At 48.6% G+C, this 20,648-nt stretch overlaps 1 protein-coding gene across 1 annotated transcript; it reads right to left on the bottom strand.

Moving 5' to 3' along the window:
- Positions 1–14,796: 14,796 nt before the first annotated feature.
- Positions 14,797–20,515, bottom strand: HEBP1 (heme binding protein 1). The gene is made up of 4 exons (XM_054188027.1): positions 20,370–20,515; positions 20,043–20,181; positions 18,340–18,520; positions 14,797–17,009 (listed from the first exon to the last, which is right to left on the bottom strand). Exons 1-4 carry the CDS (start codon positions 20,445–20,447, stop codon positions 16,838–16,840), a joined length of 570 nt encoding a protein of 189 aa, XP_054044002.1. The 5' UTR covers positions 20,448–20,515; the 3' UTR covers positions 14,797–16,837.
- Between the last annotated feature and the right edge of the window lie 133 nt (positions 20,516–20,648).

Genomic DNA, 20,648 nt, shown 5'->3' with positions numbered 1-20,648 from the left:
TCCACCCAGCCAGGCAGGCGGCTTGGCTTACACTGCTCTCCTCGGCACACACTCTCCCCAGGGAGGGACTGGCTTTGGAGTGTCTTAAACTTGAGATATAAAAGCTGCCATTGTGTAGGTCATGTGTAGGTATCATGGTTTAACCCCAGCTGGCAACCAGCATCACATAGCCATTCATTCACTCCCCTGGCCCCCAGTAGGGCAGGGAGAAGAGGAAGAAAAGGAGGGGGAAAAACCCCTCGTGGGTTGAGATAAAGACAGTTTAATAGAACGGTAATGGAAGAGGAAAAAAAATAATAGCGGTAAAATTATATACAAAATAAAGTGATGCAACACAAATTTCTCTCACCACCCGATGACCAGTTGCCTAGCCCATCCCAAGCGGAGATCGTGGAACCCTGCCCCCCTTTGGCCAGCTTGTCCTGTCTGTGCTCCCTCTCAATTTCTATGGGAAGCTGAAAAAGTCCTTGACTTAATATAAACTTTACCTAGCAAGCACTAAAACAATATGTGTTATCAACATTATTCTCATACTAATTCCAAGACACAGCAGCTACTAGGAAAAAAATTAACTCTATCCCAGCTGAAACCAGGACAGTGCATAAACACATGGGATGCCTCTTGCTTTGTTCTGCTACAAGCTCCCTTCAAAGAATAAGCTCCCACACATGCAGGGAGCTGGTGGTTCTGAGAAGCCACGGAGTTCCTCCTCATTTCCAGCTGTTCCCTACATTTTAGTAGGTTTAGTGGAATTAGTCACACAAAGGTTTCTGTCAGATGGGACTTCTGGAGAAGTCTAGTCCAACTTCTGCCCTGAACAGGGCTCACCTCGGAGCTAGACCAGGTTGTCAGGGCCTTGTCCAGGTAAGCTTTGAATATCTCCAAAGGTGGAGATCCCACCCCTTCTCTGGGCTGCTGTGCTGGTGTCTGATCACTCTCGTTGGGATTTTTTTTTAAACTTGAATCTAATCAAAATTTCCCTTGTTGCAATTTGTCTGTCACCCCTTGTCCTTTCACTGTGCACGCCTAAGAAAAGTCTGGTCCCGTCTTCTCTATAGCATCCATTTACTTAATAGACAAGAGCAACTGGATCCCCCTTAGCCTTTCTTCTCATGGCTGAGCAGGTCCCTCAGTCTCTCGTCCTGGTGACGTACTCCAAGCAGACCCCAATTGTCTCAGTGGCCCCCTTGCCCAGAGCTGTTCCACTTGATCAAGGTCTGTTGTAGTGAGAGACCCATAGTGGACACTGTACTCCAGATACAGCCTCACAAGTCCTAAATAAAGGGGAATAAGCACTTCCCTCACCTTGCTGACTTCACCCTTACTCATGCAGCCTGGTATGTGGTTGGTGTACATTGCCACGAGCCTGCACTGATGGACAATGCCTTCTTCAGGTCCATTTTTCCCAGCACCTGTTACGCCCTTTGCCCCGGAGGAACTTGTGTGGTTTTAAATAGAAAGGACTGAACAATGTTGAGATTCTGTGTCTAAGGCAGGTGGTTTCTGGCAGGAGACAAAAACAGCACCCAAGGCCACTCGTGAGCTGCCTCTCCCAGCCCTGGGGAAGGAAGTCCAAGGGTCCCTGCTGGCATTTGCCTGCTTTCTGGGGGCTCTGAATGCCAAGTGGAGGTGTGCCTCTGTGGCAGCAAGCCAAGCCCTTGGGTACCAGCTGGTCTGCATCACTCCACCCAGGCTGGGGTTGGTGAGTTGTTGATGACCAGCTGCGCTCAATGAATCTGTGCCTTTACTGGGCCACCCAACCATGAGTACTGGGCCCCTTCTGCCCCAAGGCAGCCTTTGCCGCTGCAAGAGCAATGATGGACAGTGGCTGTGGGAGTCTCTCTTGGGGGTCCCTGCCCCACTCCGGCCACCCTGGTGCCTGGTGTGCCTGGGACTTGTCCTGTCCCCTCTCCCTACCTGCAGCACACTCACCCTTCTGCACCCAGGACCGTTCTATGTGGGATCCTCTCCCTCCCTTAAAGTCAACATGCCCAGCCACCCGCAGTTTCTAGGGAAACTGGTGTTTGCTTTGCCTTTGCTATGGTGACGAGTGAAGCACGGTGCTAGATGAGTGCCATTTTATGCAAGAGGCTTTCTGAAGTGCCAGGAGTGCAGTGGCAGCTGCCCTCACGGCTGGCCAGGCTGATCTTATCTGCGTCTATCTCCGGAGTCAGCCAGGGCTCCATCTGGCTGAGGAGTTTCTCCCATCAAACCAGTAATATGTGCATTTGAGGAGAAAGCAAAGGCTGTGGCTTATAAAATGGACATCTTGGTCTCTAATGAATTACTCAAGAGACGAAATAGAATGCTGTGTCTCCAACATATTGGTCTGCTGTTTCCCACCCTCCCCAAACGGTCTGCAGTGAGGCTCAAATGGTGGAGCAGGAGTGTGAGGAAGTGCTGGAAATTTTGTGTGAGATCTATAGTCATGGGGAGAAAGGGACCTGGGTAGCATCCTTGATTCTGGTGCTGCTCCTTGCTCAGTGCTCTAAGCAAGCACGTTTTCCTGCAAATCAGCCCTTTACTCATTTTGCCAGACTGAACAAACACATGTTTGAATCTCAGAAATTAGTCACCTCGGTGTTGCTCAGTGTCACTTAGTCATCCCAGGACCCCTCTATAATTAGAGTAAAGAGACAGGCTGTTCCTGCAGGCATTCTGATTTTAGCAGTGCCAAACTGCCCTCTTTCTCCGCCTATTTGCCTGGAAGGAGCCTGCTGTGACCCTCAGCCCCTAACCCAGCTACCTGAGATCAGTGCTGAGGCAGCAATGAGGTACACAGGGTTCAGAATGCTCTCAGCATCCGCCTGGTACCCATGGTAGCCTCCAGACCAGTGGGCCACATCCCACTGTACTGCATCCAGCTCTGGAGTCCTCAGCACAAGAAGGACATGGACCTCTCGGAGCAGGTCCAGAGGAGGGCCACGAAGATGATCAGAGGGCTGGAGCACCTCTCCTATGAAGACAGGCTGAGAGAGTTGGGGTTGTTCTGCCTGGAGAAGAGTAGGCTCCAGGGAGACCTTATAGCAGCCTTCCAGTACCTGAAGGGAACCTACAGAAAAGACGGAGAGGGACTTTTTACAAGGGCATGTACTGATAGGACGAGGGGTAATAGCTTCAAACTGGAAGGAGGCAGATTTAGGTTAGATATCAGGAAGACATTTGCACTATGAGGGTGGTGAGAACCTGGAACAGGTTGCCCAGAGAAGCTGTGGATGCCCCATCCCTGGAGGTGTTCAAGATCAGGTTGGATGGGTCTCTGTGTAACCTGGTCTAGTGGAAGGTGTCCCTGACAGGGGGGGTTGGAGCTAGATGATCTTTAAGGTCCCTTCCAACCCAAACCCAGTTCTATGATTCTATGAATTCTGGCAGGAGTGAAAGCAACCCCCCCCCCCAAAAAAAAAATCAGGCAGGAGGCTGGTTTTTAGGTTTTCTGGCTCCGCAAAGGAAGCGGAGGCAACGCCAAGAAAGCCGGTGGGAGAAGAGGCGGCGGCTCGGCCGGGGTCCGGGGGTGGTGGAAACCCGCCGGGGCCGGGCTCCTCCTGGCCTTCCGCCATCGGCCGCCAGGTGGCGCCCTTGCCCCACGGAGCTCAGCGGCCGGGCCGGGCTCCGGCGGGGGGCGGGGGGAAGGACTGGGGCGGGGGGAACTGGAACGGGGTCGGGGGGACTGGCCCTGCCGCAGGCTGAGGCGTCTGCACCTGCCTGGGGTGAATGCAAAACACGCTAGGCTCCATGTCGCAATTAAAGACGAAAAAGCAAAAGCCCGCATCTCGTTAAAGATTTAATATTGAAACCAATTTTCTTAAAGAAATAAAAAAAAGTTGTTTCATGGCCCTTCATTGAACTTTGGTAAAGATTGCAATTTTGCTACTATGAAATGATTTATTTGACTCAGCATGTTCCAATAAAAAAAACAAAAACAAAAAAAAAAAAACCCCTAAAACTTTCCAGACGAAAAAAGGAAGCTTTTCCACTGTGATGTTCAGCTTGTTTTGTACAGCAATACAAAAAAGCTTGTCTCTGAACTCATTTTATTTTAGGCACAGTTTGGTTTGATTTCAACTAACCTCTTCCTGACTGGCTGCTCTTCAGCTGCTGGAAAGAAATGACTGCCTGGAGAGGCTCCTGCCCAGCTCTGGTGAGGTGTCTATGGGCCATGAGGTTCAGTCAGTCCCCCAGACCCTGGGCCACAGATTCCTGGTACCTCACGAGGTCATGGGAGATGGACAGTCATTAGGGTAGAGCAGCAAATGGGCAAGCAGGCCTGCTTCTGTCAGCCTGGCTGTCCAGGCAGGTTATTGCTCACCAGCTCTGCTCCCCATCCTGTCCAGCCTCCCAAATGGAGGCCACCAAGCTCCTGGGCCTGCCTGGGTGGGACTGTGCTGGTCAGCAGGACAGGAGGTCCCATGGCAGAGCTGGTGACATGTGCAGGACAATTTTATTACACAGTGAAGCAGCAGGTAGACAATGTTGCATGGAACTGCAGGTAGATAACACGACCTGTCTGTGTCCCTTCTCCTCCTTACCCATCACCACCACCGTCACTATACATCAAGGCTGTGTTGTGGTTCCCCTTGTAACATCCAGACTTTTGTGTTTAAAATGGCAAATGATTTGTGTGAGATGAGCCCTTGGCAGGGCCAGGATTAAATGCCCACCCAGCTCTTCAGCACAAGTCATCTCTCAAGCAGATGAAGTCACTAATACAAGGATGTGCGTGCTGGTTTGAAGGGAAAAGGATAGAAAAGTGTATGGACTCATCTAGCTGGCTTTACTGGGTGCTCTACAGACAAGATAAAAGCATAATTTTTTTCTAGCATGACAGACCTACCTGTGAGTTTCTGTCAGTGTGACAAGCTATTGGGTTGTGAGACAGGAGTCTGGTGTGCTCAGTTCTCCGTGGCACGGGCTGCTGCTAAGGCTGCTGGAAGGACTGTGGGCCAGTTATGACGCTGCTTCAAATGACCTGGAATCCTCCCTGTGAAGCTTTTGCAGTATCACAGTGCTACTGTCACCCTCCCTGCTGCCTTGCTCCTATCCTAGGAGGACACTGACTCTGCCACCCGCTCTGCTTTAGCGTATTCCCTGAAATACGGGCTAAAACCTGTCCTGTGTGAGGACCTGAAATCTGGAACACAAATCCAAAGTTTTACTGTGACGCCGGGATGTTTAGTAACCAGGCGGGGGCACGGCAGGATCTGCATCCACTGTGGACACATGGTCCCGTTTCCCCTGAGTTACCCAGATCTCATGGAGACAGATCATGAACCACTTTTAACCTATTCAAACTGCTCGAGTGAGTTCACAGCAGCTCAGTGCTTAGTGTCTTTGTGGTTGTCACATTTTTCATCCGACAGGAGGAGTCCTAAAGCCAGATTTAACAAGGTGTCCGTCCCTGGCTCTAGCTATGTGGGATTCTTTCCAAATCCTGGAGACAAGTAGGGTGGGAGGAGGGAAAGGTTTCATTATGCATCTTGCCTTTTTTTTAATAGCATTTGTCTTTATTGTCTGGTGGTAATCTCTAAAAGTGGAAGCAACTTTGTCTATATAGAATGAATGGGGAAACGCTGAAAGAAGCTGTATGCTCCTCTATAGGATTCCAAAGAGATGAAACCCTTGATAGTGTCTTGCCTGATTTCTCTTTCACAGTGCACTCTTCAAATGTAATCAGCTTTTGGGGCATGCTCTGCCTCCAACTGTGCATACAATGCTCACATTGAAATTAATAGAAGCATGATGGTACATTTGAAGTGAGAATCTGGGACAAAAAAAAAGTTAAATTCTTGCTGATAAAATCAATGACAAAAGTTTCTTTGGCTTTAGTTCTCACTTTGGAGGCAACTGGATGTCTAAGGCTGGAAGGAATCATTTTTATGAGTATATGTGTCTTAGCAACATCCTAAGAAATATAAAAAACATGAACTTTGGATACATTTTATACAAGGCGTTTAGAAGTGTGTCTTTGTGGCCTCCCTTTTAGCTCTGTTGCTGTGTTTAGCCCTCTTGTGTTTAGCCTCCCTGTTGCTGTGTTTAACCCCACTGCCTCGACCCCAGTTCTACCCTGGGCGATGAGGAATTGTTTGTGATTGATGGGATCATCATAATACACGTGGACAAGGTGCTGGGCTTGAATTTGTATTGGTGACCTCAGATCTGGCATTTAGTAACGCTCCTATTGTGTATTTGATGTCTTTATTGAATTGCTAAGAGTCCTACAGGAGATCTCTCACGTGCTTATCCTTCCGTCATGCCAGCATGATGGGGAAATGCTGTTCCCTACACACAGGGCACAAGGTCAAGGGCAGATTTCCACCATGCCTCGGTGGCTGCTCACCCACACACCCAGGTGAGTTGCTCTGTGTTTACACAGAGGAGATCCAAACTTGGGCTGCTTCCAGGTAAAGACTCACGCTACTGAGCCCTCCTTCCTCTCTCCATAATGGAGGTGGTGCCTGGATAATCACACATGTCTGCAGTCCCCTGGCTTGACTCAGAGGTGGCTGCAGGGGAGCTGGAAGCTGAGCCACACCAGCTCCTGTAAACACACATCATCTCACGCATGCACAGGCTAGGCCCACGGCTGAGCCGGTGGCTCATCATTATCCTAGCAGTGATGGACACCAGTCCCAACCAGCAAGTACATTGTCTAACTGGGGAGAAGGGGCTAATCATAGCACTGAACTTCTGGCTCCTTTTCCATTTTCCTTAGGATTAACTCTTCTCATTGGGTGTTGTTGAAGCTAAGGTGAAGATAAGCAGCGAAATATCTCAGACCTGAAACTGTCCTGCTCCTGTCCTCTGTGAGGGCGGAAGAAAGAGGGACCCAGTGGGGTGGTGGGGAGCTGGGCAGGGAGATTGTGTGTCCCTTCTTGGCTCACACCTCCAGGGTAGTGGGCAACACAAATCCAAAGTGACTTCAGCCATGGGACACGGTCCCTGTGGGTGCAGTGCCATTTTCCCCACCGCTCCATGCAGTTGCTCTGACCATTCTCACAGCAGAGAGGAATTGATCCTTGTCATGCTCCCATCCTTGCAAATCTCTCTGCATGCAGAGAAATTAATAACTTCCTGCATAATTAGCTTTGTCATCCATTAAAACAGCCTGAACCCCAGCAAAGTTCTCACCAACAGCTGGTTTGCAGGACAGAGAGGACTAAACAGAGTAGGATAGTTCTTCTGAGTAGTAGCATTACTCAGAAGGGGCACTACTATCAAGTGTAAGTCTGTGGGGTTTAAAGTCCCTTCCTGAAGGGGGATGCCCTTTCACCTGTCACTGATCATTTGCTTAAATGGGAATCTCCGTAGGAAGAAATGAGGAGAGCCAAAACACCTGGATGCTCTTGTGATACAAAGTAAAGGGATGCTAGAGATAGGTCTTCACATTCAGTGTCCTGTCCTCCCTGGCACTGCCTGAATCGCAGCTCAAGCACAGAAGCTGGGTGCAGCCCACGCTGGCTGCTGGCCTCCGGGCTGTCGTGGACTCTCTGCCCCAGCCCCGACAGTTTGCCCTGTCCTGTTTTATTAGCTAGATGAAGCAAGGACAGGTTTCCCAGAACAAGCCATGTGCCTGCCACTTCTCCTATGTATAATCAGCCAGCAGCAGCTTGCTGGAGAGATTTCGTAAGAGGGAGGAAGTCATGGGTTAGAGGCACTTGGTCAAGGGTTTCTCTGGCTGCAGCTCGGCCTGGGAGAAGTTCCTGATCCTTGTCTCGTGAGCTGGACCAGATCTGCAATCATGAACGGACAGCAGGGGGATGGGAGCATCTCCCCGTCAGGCAGAGCCGACCTCCTGTCTCCGTGGGCAGGACAGCTGAGATGCAGCTCCCTGCACCCAAACCGTCCATCCTCCCATTGCACCATGGCCTCCTACCTAGCCTCCAGCTGGTACCCTGCCCAAGGGGAAGGGAAAGGCAGGAGCAGGATATAATCCTGCCACCGTGTACCGACAGCGAGTGTTCACCCTTTGCAGCCTCCTCTGAGCACCTGTAGCACTGTTTTTCCTGCCTCAGCTCTGTCCAGTTCCGCAGGTGAATTCCCAAAAGCGCTGTGAACTAACTGCGCTTCCTAAAGGTCTGAAGAATGAGGACATTATTTACTTTTAGCTGTCGATGGGCATCAAATGGTGTGAAAGAAATGTATGCCTCAGCTCCATCGCTATCCGGGACCAAAATAACAGATAAAAGAAGAAAATCAGTGGGAGTTATCATTATATGGAGTTGCCATGGAAATAGCATGAGAGAACTTGGAGGAGAGCTAGCACACCATGTCTCCAGGAGGCCATAAATCCCCTGCTAGCCTCACTCCTTTTTATCACATTAACAGGCAATATTTCTTGCTTTAGCAAGAGGTGGGAAAACATCAAAGCACAGTTCTGACTTTTTTGTCTATCCCTTGATTTCTCTGCCCAACAGCTCCCTGACCCCTCAAGAAGCAGAAATGTGAACCCTAGTGCTATTGGAAAGTTGTCCTGGAAACCATCTGATAATTTCAGTAAAATGGTAACAGGGATATAATTTTCCCCAGAAAATATTTATTGATTTCTGTGAAATCATATGAAAAAATGAAAGAAACCCACTTTTTTTAAAATGTACTATCATAAGACTTTTTTGAAAGAAAAATGTCGTATTTCATTAAAAAGGACTTCTTAAATGCTGATTTCTAAGGAAAAACATTACAGCTTAAATGAGTTTCGGTCAAGTTGCTGTCTTGTGCTGTTGCGCTGTTCTGGGGAACAGACCTGGGACCCCAAGTGATATCAACCCTACGTTTGGAAACCCCTCTCCTACAGAATAGCTAAAGCTGTGGAATTAATTTGTGTGGGGTGACATCTCTGGCCTGGGCTGCTGCTTTTTCTTCAAGTCATCACATTTGCCATGATGGCAGTAATTTCAACTTTTTTTCCCTGAAGCTGGCTTAAAGAAAGAAAAGAAAGGAGGGGAAGGGGAGGAAGGTCCCTTTTGACATCTGCGTGTCTAAGGCAAAAGTCTTACTGTTGTCTGAGGTGTTACCAGCAACCAAGATTTCTCCTCGGAACAAAACTTGTGTGCTAATTCTTGTTGATTGTTTTGTCTGTTTGCTCAGCATCAATTTAAGATAAAATTATACACATAATCTTATAAATGCTATTTATAAAGCTGCGAATACATATTATGCATATTTTGTGAGAAAATTGATCCATTTTTACCCCTATGAAATGACAACTCTCAAACACCGAATAATTCCAAAGGGGCTATTTTTATGGCACTTGGTGGTACATTTGTTGCTGAGTAGCAGCTCTCTGTCTATAGCCATGGGAATAGACATCATTTTTAGCTTGTCATAATTCTGGAACTGGATTCATTCCATAAGAGTTTGTCATAACAGTGGGCTGTGCAATGGCTATTTATGAGAAATGTATTCACGGATTATGGAATCAAACATTTTGGAAAACAAAAATCTTCGCCATCAGGGACCGTTTGGGGAGCTCCCATTCATCTCCTTGCTGCGTGTCCCAGGACAGGGAGCAGCAGTCACCGGGAAGCTCTCTGGCTGTGTGGCAGTTCCCAGGACAGTCTCCTCTTCTCCCTGGTGTGCCTGGTCATATATTGTTGCTTTCAGCAGAGTTATCTGGAAGCAGCTGCCTCCAGTGTTTCTTCAGGATTGTTATTTTCACATATTTATTTCCACGGAAAGGGAAAACATCCAGACCTGTTCAAATGCTACTGCCTTAGCATCAGGATCGGGAGTAACTTGAAAGGTGAAAAAAAAATCCCTGTGTGTATCTATGCAATTTTTGCTACATTCTCTGTATTCTGGGCTTCCGTTCAAAATAAACAAATTTTTAAAAGCCAAAGCCTAAATCATATGCTACAGAAAAAAACCTTTCATTTTTCTCTCTTGTTCAGACATAGCACCATCCCAATGTAAAATAAGTGAACTCCTGCTGCCTGTTAACAAACCAACTCTGTGGAGAGCTGTCTCCAGGCGAATGACTCCCCTAGTTCAAGATCTGGCCTTCATTACTGGATCCAGAGAGATCTCCTGTGCAACCATTAAAAAGCTGACACCGACCATGCCTGGAGCGTGCACCTGGGGACCAAAGCGGGGAGCAGGGCACTGCCTGTCCTGAAGGTGAGCAGCGCCACCGCCATGCCCAGGGAGATGGGAGAGGCGAGGCATGAAGCTACATAGGGGTCAACACATGGTCAGACCAACAAATACACCTGGGAGGAACAAAACCGTCCCTGGGCACCTCGTGTACCTGAAACCATACTTGTTTTTTCCGGCTCTATTTGGTCCAGACCCTGTTTCCCCATTCAGATCAAGCAAGCACTCCAAAACCTGCAGGACTGCCTTCATTATTTTGAAATCAGCTGCGCAGGTTCCCAACTGGAGGTTGGTTTAGGTCAGGTTTCCAAGACGGAGAATTTAATAAAATTGGTGTTTTCTGTTCTGCCCCAGGGAGGGGTGCTCAGAGCAGTCTCAGCTGCTCCGGTGGCTCAAGATTCCGCCCCTCCTGGGAAGCGATGCTGAGAATGTCCTCAGAGAAAGAGCATTGCTCTCCGTGAAGGCGTATACCAAAGTCCTGCACAAAGCAGATGGCAACACAGCGGGAGCAGAGTCGTGCTGGTGATTTCCAGGGAGATCTTTGTTCCCTGGGCCCTGGTGTAAAGAGGAGACAGGGTCTGGCTCAAGGCAGGGCTGGAGAAGCTGGGAGGCATCTCCGGTCCCTCTTCTATGTTTAACTGTACTGCAGCCATCACAGCATAAACCCTTATCAGAAGGTGTTTGGTTCTCTCCCATTCCTCACCAACGTCCGCCAAGGCAAAGGGCCAGCACATGAGTTATGGGGCACCCAAGGCGCTATGTTCAACCAACCCACCCTCACACCACCCTCCCCTGAGACAGCACAGCCAGGGCATCAACCTTCTCCCTCCTACATCTCCACAGGATTTTTCCTCCCCTTTCAGCTTGGGTTTCCCATGCATGGGTACTGGTGTGCAGGTGGAAGCAAGGAATTGGAGAATGAGAAGCATGGTTTTACATCAGCTTAATTACCCCAAATAAACACCACTGCAGTAACCAACCCCTTCAAAGTACTCTGGTTAAATAATACTACAGCTCATGAAAGAGATTTCAACAGGCCAGCACGTGTTGATTTGGAAAGATGTTCCCTTGCAAAGCTGAGTCATAAAGAGGATTGAGAAACTCTACAATCAGTGATTAAACAGCTAGAAAGATCTGCCAGCAGGAAAGTGCGCCCAAAATTGTCATGCTGTACACTACCTTTTATTTCAATGCTTTGCTTTGGGTAAAAGGTTTCATCTGTTTCATTTGTCTGAGTATGATGCATTTCAAATTTCAGATCCTCTCCTCGCTTACTCACAGAAACATTCAATTCTGTTGATCTTGTACTTCATCAGTCATGTGGGAAGGCGACTGAATTTATTGTCTAATGGCAGAAGACGCTTCAATTGCTTCTTTGGACTCCAATTAGGAAAGGCCTTAAACTAAACACTAGGGATATAAAAAATTGAACGAGATTGGAAAACTCTTTGAAAAATGTTCACGGGAGAATAGTTGCCATGGCAATGCTTCTCTGTTTTCTCTTGGGATAACAGAAGTACGCGCTGAAGAACCCCAACACGTGCCTCAGACCCAAACCCACTGAGCTTCCACGTCCAGGCATGGGCAGGGTGGGTGGTGCAGCCGCCCACGTAGCACAGACACAGGCTCTGCTGTCCCACCACAGGGAGCCCTTGTGTCAGGTTGCACTGCCCATGTCACGCTGCGCGTGCAACGCCTCGCTGTCACCCGGGTCACGACGCAGGTCAGGGCACTGCAGTGCATGCCTGATGAACTGCTTTTTGATACCAGCTCCCTCTCGACGGCCTCATAGCTCCAGAGCATCTCTGCTGCTTCTCGGTCCCACAAAGCAAGGGTTGGTGAGAAGCCCACAGCTTATGATATCCAACTGCATCAGTTTGTGGGATTGCGGAGGAGAAGAAGGGCCACGGCACTTTTAAGTCCGCACTGGAGGCCAGGCTGCAGGGGATGTAAAACAGGAGGCATTGGCCTGATCCCATGCTTGGTACAATGGCAGTGAGTTAACATATATGCATGAGAATCTGATCCTCAAAGACATTGAAATACCCAAATCCCAGTGGTATCTTTCAGGATGTGGCTTCTGGGATCTTTCACTTCCATTTATACCTTTGAAAAATCTGCACCTAAAATTCAAGCTCCTCAACCCGGTCTTCTCACCGGGACTGCACAGAAGATACGTCTGAGGCTGCCCTGGGACCTTGGGCTGCTGGCCAGCCAGACTTCACACTCAGTCTGTGAACAGCACAGCTTCTTCCACCCTATTCACCCAAGTTTCTCCTCATGGAAACGGCGGGGTGGGCAGCAGTGAGGGGGTAGGGGAACAGCATGCACCCAACTCTCAGCTAGGCATGGGCTCTGGATGTGGAATCAGACAGACAGCACCTTAGGAATCAAGCAGCATTTGCACTGACCCATCTTCTGCAGCAGCTCCCACAGAGGACTAGGAAAAACGCATCTGCCATGGCTGAAACCTGTTTTGGGCAACAGATTCTGAGAGCAAAGCAGAGATTATGAATGAGCTGACAAAACCAGCCTGCTGTTGGCACAGGCACCAAGCAGAGACAGAGTAGCTATGCTGGAAGTGTTTCATCCATTACTGTCAGAGAAGTCACTTTTACCACTGATCATGCTCCAATAAATCATGTCGCCAAGCAGTTTTATAGAGGCGTTATACATCTAAAGCTACTTATGGTCCTGTTAAAAGAGATGCATTTCTTTTTTAGCTCAGTGTGGCTGAAATGCTGTCACAGAAGAGAGAGAGTCGCTGCTCAGAATGCTATTGTAAAAGAGGTATTACTGTAATTACAGCAGGAGGGACGATGTGAGCTAGGAGCCACCATCTTCTTCCCTTGTCCCATCGCCTTCGGGCAGCCTTGCAAAGCTGAAAATTTGCTACCACAAGCACAATAGCTGCTCACGCACCCTTTGCCATGGTGATTGATGAAAATGGGGAAATAATGATGTTATTTCCCCATTCACCACGAATCACCCATCCCCTCAAAGTGACTAGAGTATTATAAGTCCGGACAGATTTATACGGACAACTTAACCAATTAGCTCTTTTATAAAGGCTGTCGTCTTCTTAATGCAGTGTTAGATATATTTAGGCATGTGTCTACAAAAGAAAGCATTTCTTTCCAAAGCTAACAAAGCTCTCATTCCAGCAGACTTAAAACCTCGGTCTGCAAATGTTCGCCCTGTGGCTGTGTTCGCATTAGCAAGTTATTCAGTGACAGCAGAAGCCAACCAACAGATCAAAGCCGGGGGTCTGGAGGAGGCCCCTATACATACACTACATATATACATATACGTGTACATATACACGTACACATATTTATACAGGTACACATGTACTTATATATAAATATATAGGATTTGCCGCTGTTGAGGCCAGCAGGAAAACTCTCACAGATTATGTTACTAGCAAGTGGGGCATCTTAGACAGCCGGTATATCCCATATAGCTAAAGCTATGTGGCATGCGTATAATTCCCATCAAGATTATGCTTTTGTATTTGGCTCTTGTTTAAATGTGACCCTTCCTGTGGCCAGCCCTATCGCTGTCACACCGCTGCTCGGTACTGTGCTGGGAGAGACCTGCCCGGCTGCTAATTAGCATCAAGGCCACTCCTGTCTCTGGAAGGCAAAGATAATTCCCCAGGCCGTTACACTGCTGAGCCAGTCCAGCCCAACAGGCAGCACAGGCAGCCATGGAGGTGCTGCACTATTATCCCTCAGAAAACAAATACTGGAGAGGGCAGAGAAAAAGTTTTGATTTTTTTTTTTTTTTAACCTGAGTTCAGGAGTCAATTGTGTGCAACGGAGTGAGTGGCTGTGACCATCTTAGCTTTGGGTCAAAATCCAGAGTGTTCCTCTGACCCCTGGCCCCAGCACAAAAAGGTTGCTGGAAACCCTCTAAAGTCAACGGCGGATCTGCCTGTCCAAAAAAACATGCACTCCCAGTGACTGAGGCGTATCAAAAAGCTGGCTGACCCAGCTGCCTATGAAACCCTCAGCCAAAGAGTACTTCTGCCCTTCCACATGCAAGGAACCCCTTGCCATAGGATGAAAGGATACCATGGATAGTAAGCTTACCTAGCCTAAAAAGCAACTGGAAAAATGCATGAGATAATGTCTACCTGACGCTACCAAGCACAGTAACAAAAAATCCCCGAGACACGCTGTAGTAAAGATGGGGGAATATTTAGAGGAGATACCAGCACACAGATGCACTGATCCTGTAATCTGCCTCAGGTGCCCACTACTGCCCATCGCGGACAGCAGGGCACTGAGCGAGATGGACCTCAATGTGACAGTACGTCTAACATTTCCACACAGGAGGTCGTGTTGAAAATCCATCATGAATATTTGCCTGAACGCTGCCTATGAACGCACACACAGGAATACACAACTGAACACACAATTTTCCTCAGGTGAGCAGGCCCCCTAGCTTCTACATTAACACAAATGCATCAGTCAAAGTGGCTAAAATCAATGAAAAAGGAGATTACTCCATCAGCTCCCATCTCGCACAGTCAGATAACGCAGCGCCACACCGGGATACTTAAAATAGCAGTTTCTTTGAAAAAGCGTTATGGCTATTTATGGATGCTGTGACATGATTAGTACCCCACACAGATCGATTGGCAACCTCAAGTCTTTCAAATCAATAGCCCCACCAAGCTCACAAATTCAATGATCAGTGCAGAAATTGTAAATCACAATATTATTATTTGTTTATTTAAAAAATCTAGAAAATGCAGACAGAACGCAGGCATCTTTGCTTGTACAGAAAAGGCAATTTGGTTTGCATAAGCTTTTGACATCAATTAACACTGTTTATGAAACTGTACCCTGCCGACTGCATGCAGAAGGCCAGTGGCAGGGCTGCACAGGCAGAGCCGACAGATGCGATTACTCTCACTATTGGGTCAGAAGCTCTTGCTCTTTGTTCAGAAAGCGTGTACGCATGTTATGAAAAAAAACCCATGCTGCTGAGATGTGCAGCTCTGTTCGTACCAGGTTCGTTATTGGCCTTCCTAACATCTGAGATTTCACAGGAGAAATTGTGAGAAATTTCAGAATTTTGATCATTGCGTGACATTCATCATCGTCAGCCAGAAAGGATTGTATCCGCTGTGGACAGTCTACACACGAGTTTCAAAATGAACCCGGGAATGCACAAACTGGGCAGCACTGTGCCCCTCCATTCCTCACCCACACAGGGAAAAATAATCTGGGACATGAACAGGTCCCTCTGGCTTCAAGGATTGCCTTAGAAGGGCCTCTGCTCCTTAAAAAAGTCCTTCAAAAGCCTAACTCTTAGTCTGCCTCGATTTCCTTTTTGATTCCTCCTCCCCTGCCCCGCAATCACTAACTCCAGCCAACAGCTCTTCGCTTGTTTTTTTGAAAATGTCAAACACCTCGACCGGCCAGAACCTGAGATGCCATCTGACAAATCTCTCTTTCAGCTCCAGGGGAAAAATGGCTTTTGGCAAGTGCCTGAACTTTGAGGCACTTAAGCATCAGAGGAGCACACCTCTTTTAGTGGAGGTAACGAATTACAGAGGCACCCACAGTAGCACGGTGTGCGAGGGCATTGCCACTGGCAGAGCCGATAGCTAAAATGCTGGTTTGATGCCTAACAGTTAAACATTGCTGGGCTCCCTAAAACAAGACCCACCCTTGCTATTGTTTTTGAAGTTTCTGAAAGGCTATTCGTTATTTGACGTAAATCCCTGTTTTCAAGAACAGCCAGGTTTTCACATCTTTAAAGAAGACAGCTACTCTGAGTAGCCCTTCAGAAACTAACACCATTTAAGAAGAAAGAGGGTTTTTTTAAAGATCTGCACCCACAGTAGTTCCACCAGATCATAGAATCATGCTCACCATTCTTCAAATGCACCCTCAGAACACAAGTAATTGGCACCTCCTTTTTTCACAGCATGTATTCTTCTAATTCAATTAGATTATCACACACATTTCAGCTTTGTCCCTTGTGTAGGCTAGTTTTAAAGAAATGCTGCACACAAGTAACAGGAAGGTGAGGAAATGATCTTGGGGTCTCCACGTCACGTTGTCCAGCTGCTAGCTGAGATCAGGACATAACACACCCCGAAATGTCTCGCCTCAAACAGAAGGAGAGCTTCAAACAGACACCTGCACCTTCCTCTAAATGGCATTTCTCTGTCAGATGACAGAAGCGTTGCTCTCCTGCACACTATGAGTCAATGTAAAGGATCCTTATTTTCACTGCGCTGTGTTGGTCGCGATGCCAGTGTCCCTTTAGACTACTTTTGGAATGGCACAGATAAAAGCAGCATTTTACAGCTGCACCAAGCTCAAGAAGATAAAAAAGTCTCTGTATGCACTTTTGTCACGTTCCCCCGCCTGCCTCAGGGGAGACTAACAGTCTGCCAGCACTTGGACGCGACTCTTGTCAGGCACCAATCTTGCTAATTAAGTACTTTTGGCTATCTCAGCTTTGAACTCTGGGAGCAGGGGGGAGACGAAAGCAAGGCACCAAGAGATCACAAAAGTCTGTGTGGCTAAGGACCTGGTCCAGAATGAAGGAGCAGGATCATCAAGGGGCTCTGCAGTGTTCTTCTAAAATGGTTGGTCGATAAAAGATCAAGGCATAGGTATGGAAGGAGGAAATTATGATTTTCTGCTTCTGCCAAATCGTTATTTTATTTTGAAGAGGACAGGAACATAGTGTGGGGAAATTATCAGCACCACGGCAAGCCAGATGCTCACTCTTTCACAAACCAGACCTCATTGCGTCGCCCATAAGGCTTCATAGGGGGGTCGTAACCACTGCAGAAGTAGAAATCCTTGCGGTAGGCAACTTCACTCCCCAGAGCAGACTTCAGCTGGGCAGCATAGTTCACGTAATCCACCTCTTTGGCATAGCCACCAAACTGCCTGCAAAGAAACCAAACACAGAGAGGTGCTGAGCTGTCCTGGCAGAGCACAGAAACAAAGAGAGGGAGAACAATATATAGCCACAATCTATTTAGCCATGCATTTTGATCCAGGTCCCACCAGCATGGGCTCGCGCAGGCGCTCTTCTTTGTGAACCAGCACACTTTGTCTGTGATAGGTTAAGTCTCAAAGGTCACACAGCCAGGGTGCAGTCAGCCATCGGCTGACCCCAAACAGCCCCCCCCCAAACAGACCCCTGTACATCAGTCAGCAGAAAGGCCCAGCCCTTTGAATCAACGCCGTATCAGAGGAACAGCTTCCTGGAGCACAAGGTTATCTCCAAATCTGCTCAGCCCACAGTCCTTACGCCAATGCTGTCAACAGCCATGTTCACTGTGGTGTGAACAACCATCTGCTGGAAGCCAGATCACGAAGGGAAGCCAAACTCTAGTGAGCCCAAGGAAAAGGGGGATGGGAACAGAGATGTTAGCAATTACATCCTGCAATGCTATTTAAAAGGGGTGGGCTGGAATTGGTCTGTTCTATGTTGACGTCCCACCAACAGGAAGTGTTTCCACATTAGCCTGCACCTCACCGGCCTGCCTTAGGGCCAAGGTTTGAGACAAAACAGCCTGTTCTTGCAGAAGGAGCCCACACCCGCTGTAAAGGCCAGGCAGCAGTCACAGGCAGGGAGGAGCGAGACAGTTTAGAGTCAGCCAAAATAGTTGAAGCAAGGAGGCAGGGGAATATCCAAGGTGTTAAAAACAAGGCAAAGAGCTTATTGGTATTGTGATGCTAGTTTGAGTACAGTTTGTCACTCAACAGCCAAAGACATTCAAAGGCGATTTGAAGCAATGCAATGACTGCTTGTTCCCATGATGGGCCCTGGCATGAGTTCACCTAAAACAGGCTTCAGTTGACACCTGTTGTTTGATGCGAACCACACCAAAGGATCATCAAGATGGTTCTTACATCTTGATCTCAGGAGGTGGGGAAAATAATAGTTTTCAGAGATTAGGAATGACTTAGTACCTTCATATTCACCCTCTCCTGCTCTTCACCTCCCCACGTTAAACAAAAAGGCTTTCAGGGCTAACCTCTCCACTTGTTTTCCCAGAGCAAAAAAAATCCATATTCCAAATGGGTGCAGCATGACCAACAATAAGAAATGCCATAAAATGGCTGTCTTCAGTCTAGAAAGACCCCTCCATCTCCTTCTACCGCATGCACCCATTGTCCAGCAAGTCAGCTGGTAAAACCAACACTGCTCTTCAGAGCACACTAGAGACCTCAGCACTTGGGGTTGGAAATCCCAGGATGTGTTCCTTACGTGGAATAAATGGTCATCTCCTGTCTCTCTTCAATCTTAACGCTTTCATCGCTAGGACAAGGAGGGTTGGCTTGAAACTGGCTCGGGATCCGCAGAGAGACCTTAACTTTGTGCTGTAAGGAGCCATCTTCAGCAGGAAAAGCAGTGATGGAGACAGGAGCAGTCATGCCCATTCCAACCCCTGAAAGAGACACGCAGACATTACTAAAGAAGTCTAGGTTCTCGGGAACTAACATAATTAACAGGGGATTCACAAAAGCTAATTTTAGTTTAGGAAAACTCCCCACACTGAACTCCTTGTATAGTCAGATCAAGAGTGGGGTCTTCTGGGGCATGCAGAACAGAACATCAGGCTTTTGCTTGGGCCAAACTTCTTTCTCCACTGACTACACGAGGACTCTGGGAGATAAGAGCCCCAGGTGACCTCTGGATATCTTTTTATTAATGGTCCTAAGATACTCAGCTCTTCTGACAAATGACCTCTAATACAAGAGGGTCTACAGTCCTGGGGCAGGTCAGTGGCACATGTAAATCTACATCAGTATTTAAATTTACACTATCTGCACTTAGTGGTGAGCCCATAGCCAATACTGGGTGACAGGAGCTTTCTCCTAAACCCTTCCAAATGCTTCCAGACATTCTACAAGTTCCAGTGCCCCAAAACTCAGAGCTGTTTTGGCTTTCAGCAGGACTGTCCATGTTGTCCACCACTCCAGGAACAGCATGCTTCTTTCCTGCTCATTACTACCGAGACATACCGCATGGCACTGAAAAACATTTTTCTTCCCTCTTCTTTCAGCAGTCGGGAACCTCCAACCCTCAGGATCAGGTAGCCACAGAACCAGTTGAGATCAAGCCATCCTTCTCATTTATTTTGCTCTGATACGATACCTGTCTCTGTGGCACATGTTATAGAAGCCACCCTTTCTCCTACAGCAACAGTGATCATCACCTTTCCAAAACATGCTGCTGTAAATACCATTTCCCTCTGCATCCAGCTCCTATACCCATACAGACTACAGAAGTCCCTCTACCAGATGACTGAGAGAGGTGTGAGAGCAAATGTATATGCCTCAGAACCACCCTGTGGTCTTCTCCTGCTACGGATGATTACCAATGTGCATACTTTAGTAAATTCAGAATTAGAAGCAATCACCTGGAAGCACGATTATAAAACAGTACAAAGTACCATTAAAGAGGAAGCTCATTGTTCATTACCCTTCAATGAATAAAAATAGCCAGAGTATATGATAAAATATCAAGGTCATAAAAGTTATTTCACTGTCTACAAAGGCACATCACAGAACCGAAGTGCCCCAGATAACGTGGATTTTATCAGCTACTGCTCACCCAGGAACAGATACACATGTGCCTGTCCTCACGTATCCCAGACGCAAGGTAACCTAGCCCTGCTTAAACACGTCATTTTTGAGATTTTTACCCTGAAACAGAGATGAGTCAGGAATGGGCTCACAGCATGACTTGACTGGGTGCACTTCAACCTGTGGCAAGCTTATTTTTCCCATCCCCATCACAGACCCCCGGTGCCAGGAGCCACAAACCAGGTGGGCCCGTGGAGTTGTTGCCTGCATTCATCCATCCATTCTTCCATCCATCCATCTGGCTTTCACCAAGCCTCTGCTAGCACCAGTCAACCACAGACATCTGCCAAGCCCCGTGGGATGGGGCTAAGTGCCTCTCACCCTTGTCGTTGGTTCCTCCGACATACTTGAGGAGCTTGAGTACCCCTTCCTTCGAGGCTTCGTCAAACGGCTTCCCCACCACCTCCACCGCCGCAAAACACCCGCCCTCGCACGCCCTCTCCTCGTAGCTGAGCTGCTCCTGAGGAAGAAGATGGGGATGGAGATGGAGAAGCCGCCAGCTGCCCGGCCGGGCCGGGAGGAAAGTGCTGCCCGGAGGACACCGGCTCCCCCAGGCAGGTCCCCCTTAGCCTCCCAGCGCCCTACCCGGCCCGGCCGCCGCTGAAACCCACGGGGGAACGGAGCCCGGAAGCCCGCCCCGCCACCTACCTTCTCCCCCTTGCTCAGCACCCGGTAAGGCCATGCCTCCACCGTGCTCAGCAGGGAGTTCTTGATCATGCCCAGCATGGTGCCGCTCGGCTCGGCCGCGATCGGCTCGGCTGGGCTGGGGCGCGGTGGGAGGGCCCGGCGGGCGCCCCGCCGCCTGCAGCGCCGCGCACCGCCGCAGGGGGCGCCGCGGTGCCGCCGGCGGCACGGCGGCGGGGAGCGGGGACGGGGGGGACGCGGGCGGGGACGGGCGCTGTGGGGGCGGGAAGGCGGCGGTGAGTA

The sequence above is a fragment of the Rissa tridactyla genome, chromosome 1, assembly GCF_028500815.1.
Source record: "Rissa tridactyla isolate bRisTri1 chromosome 1, bRisTri1.patW.cur.20221130, whole genome shotgun sequence".
NCBI lineage: Eukaryota > Metazoa > Chordata > Aves > Charadriiformes > Laridae > Rissa > Rissa tridactyla.
This window is presented reverse-complemented; position numbering and strand designations above follow the sequence as displayed.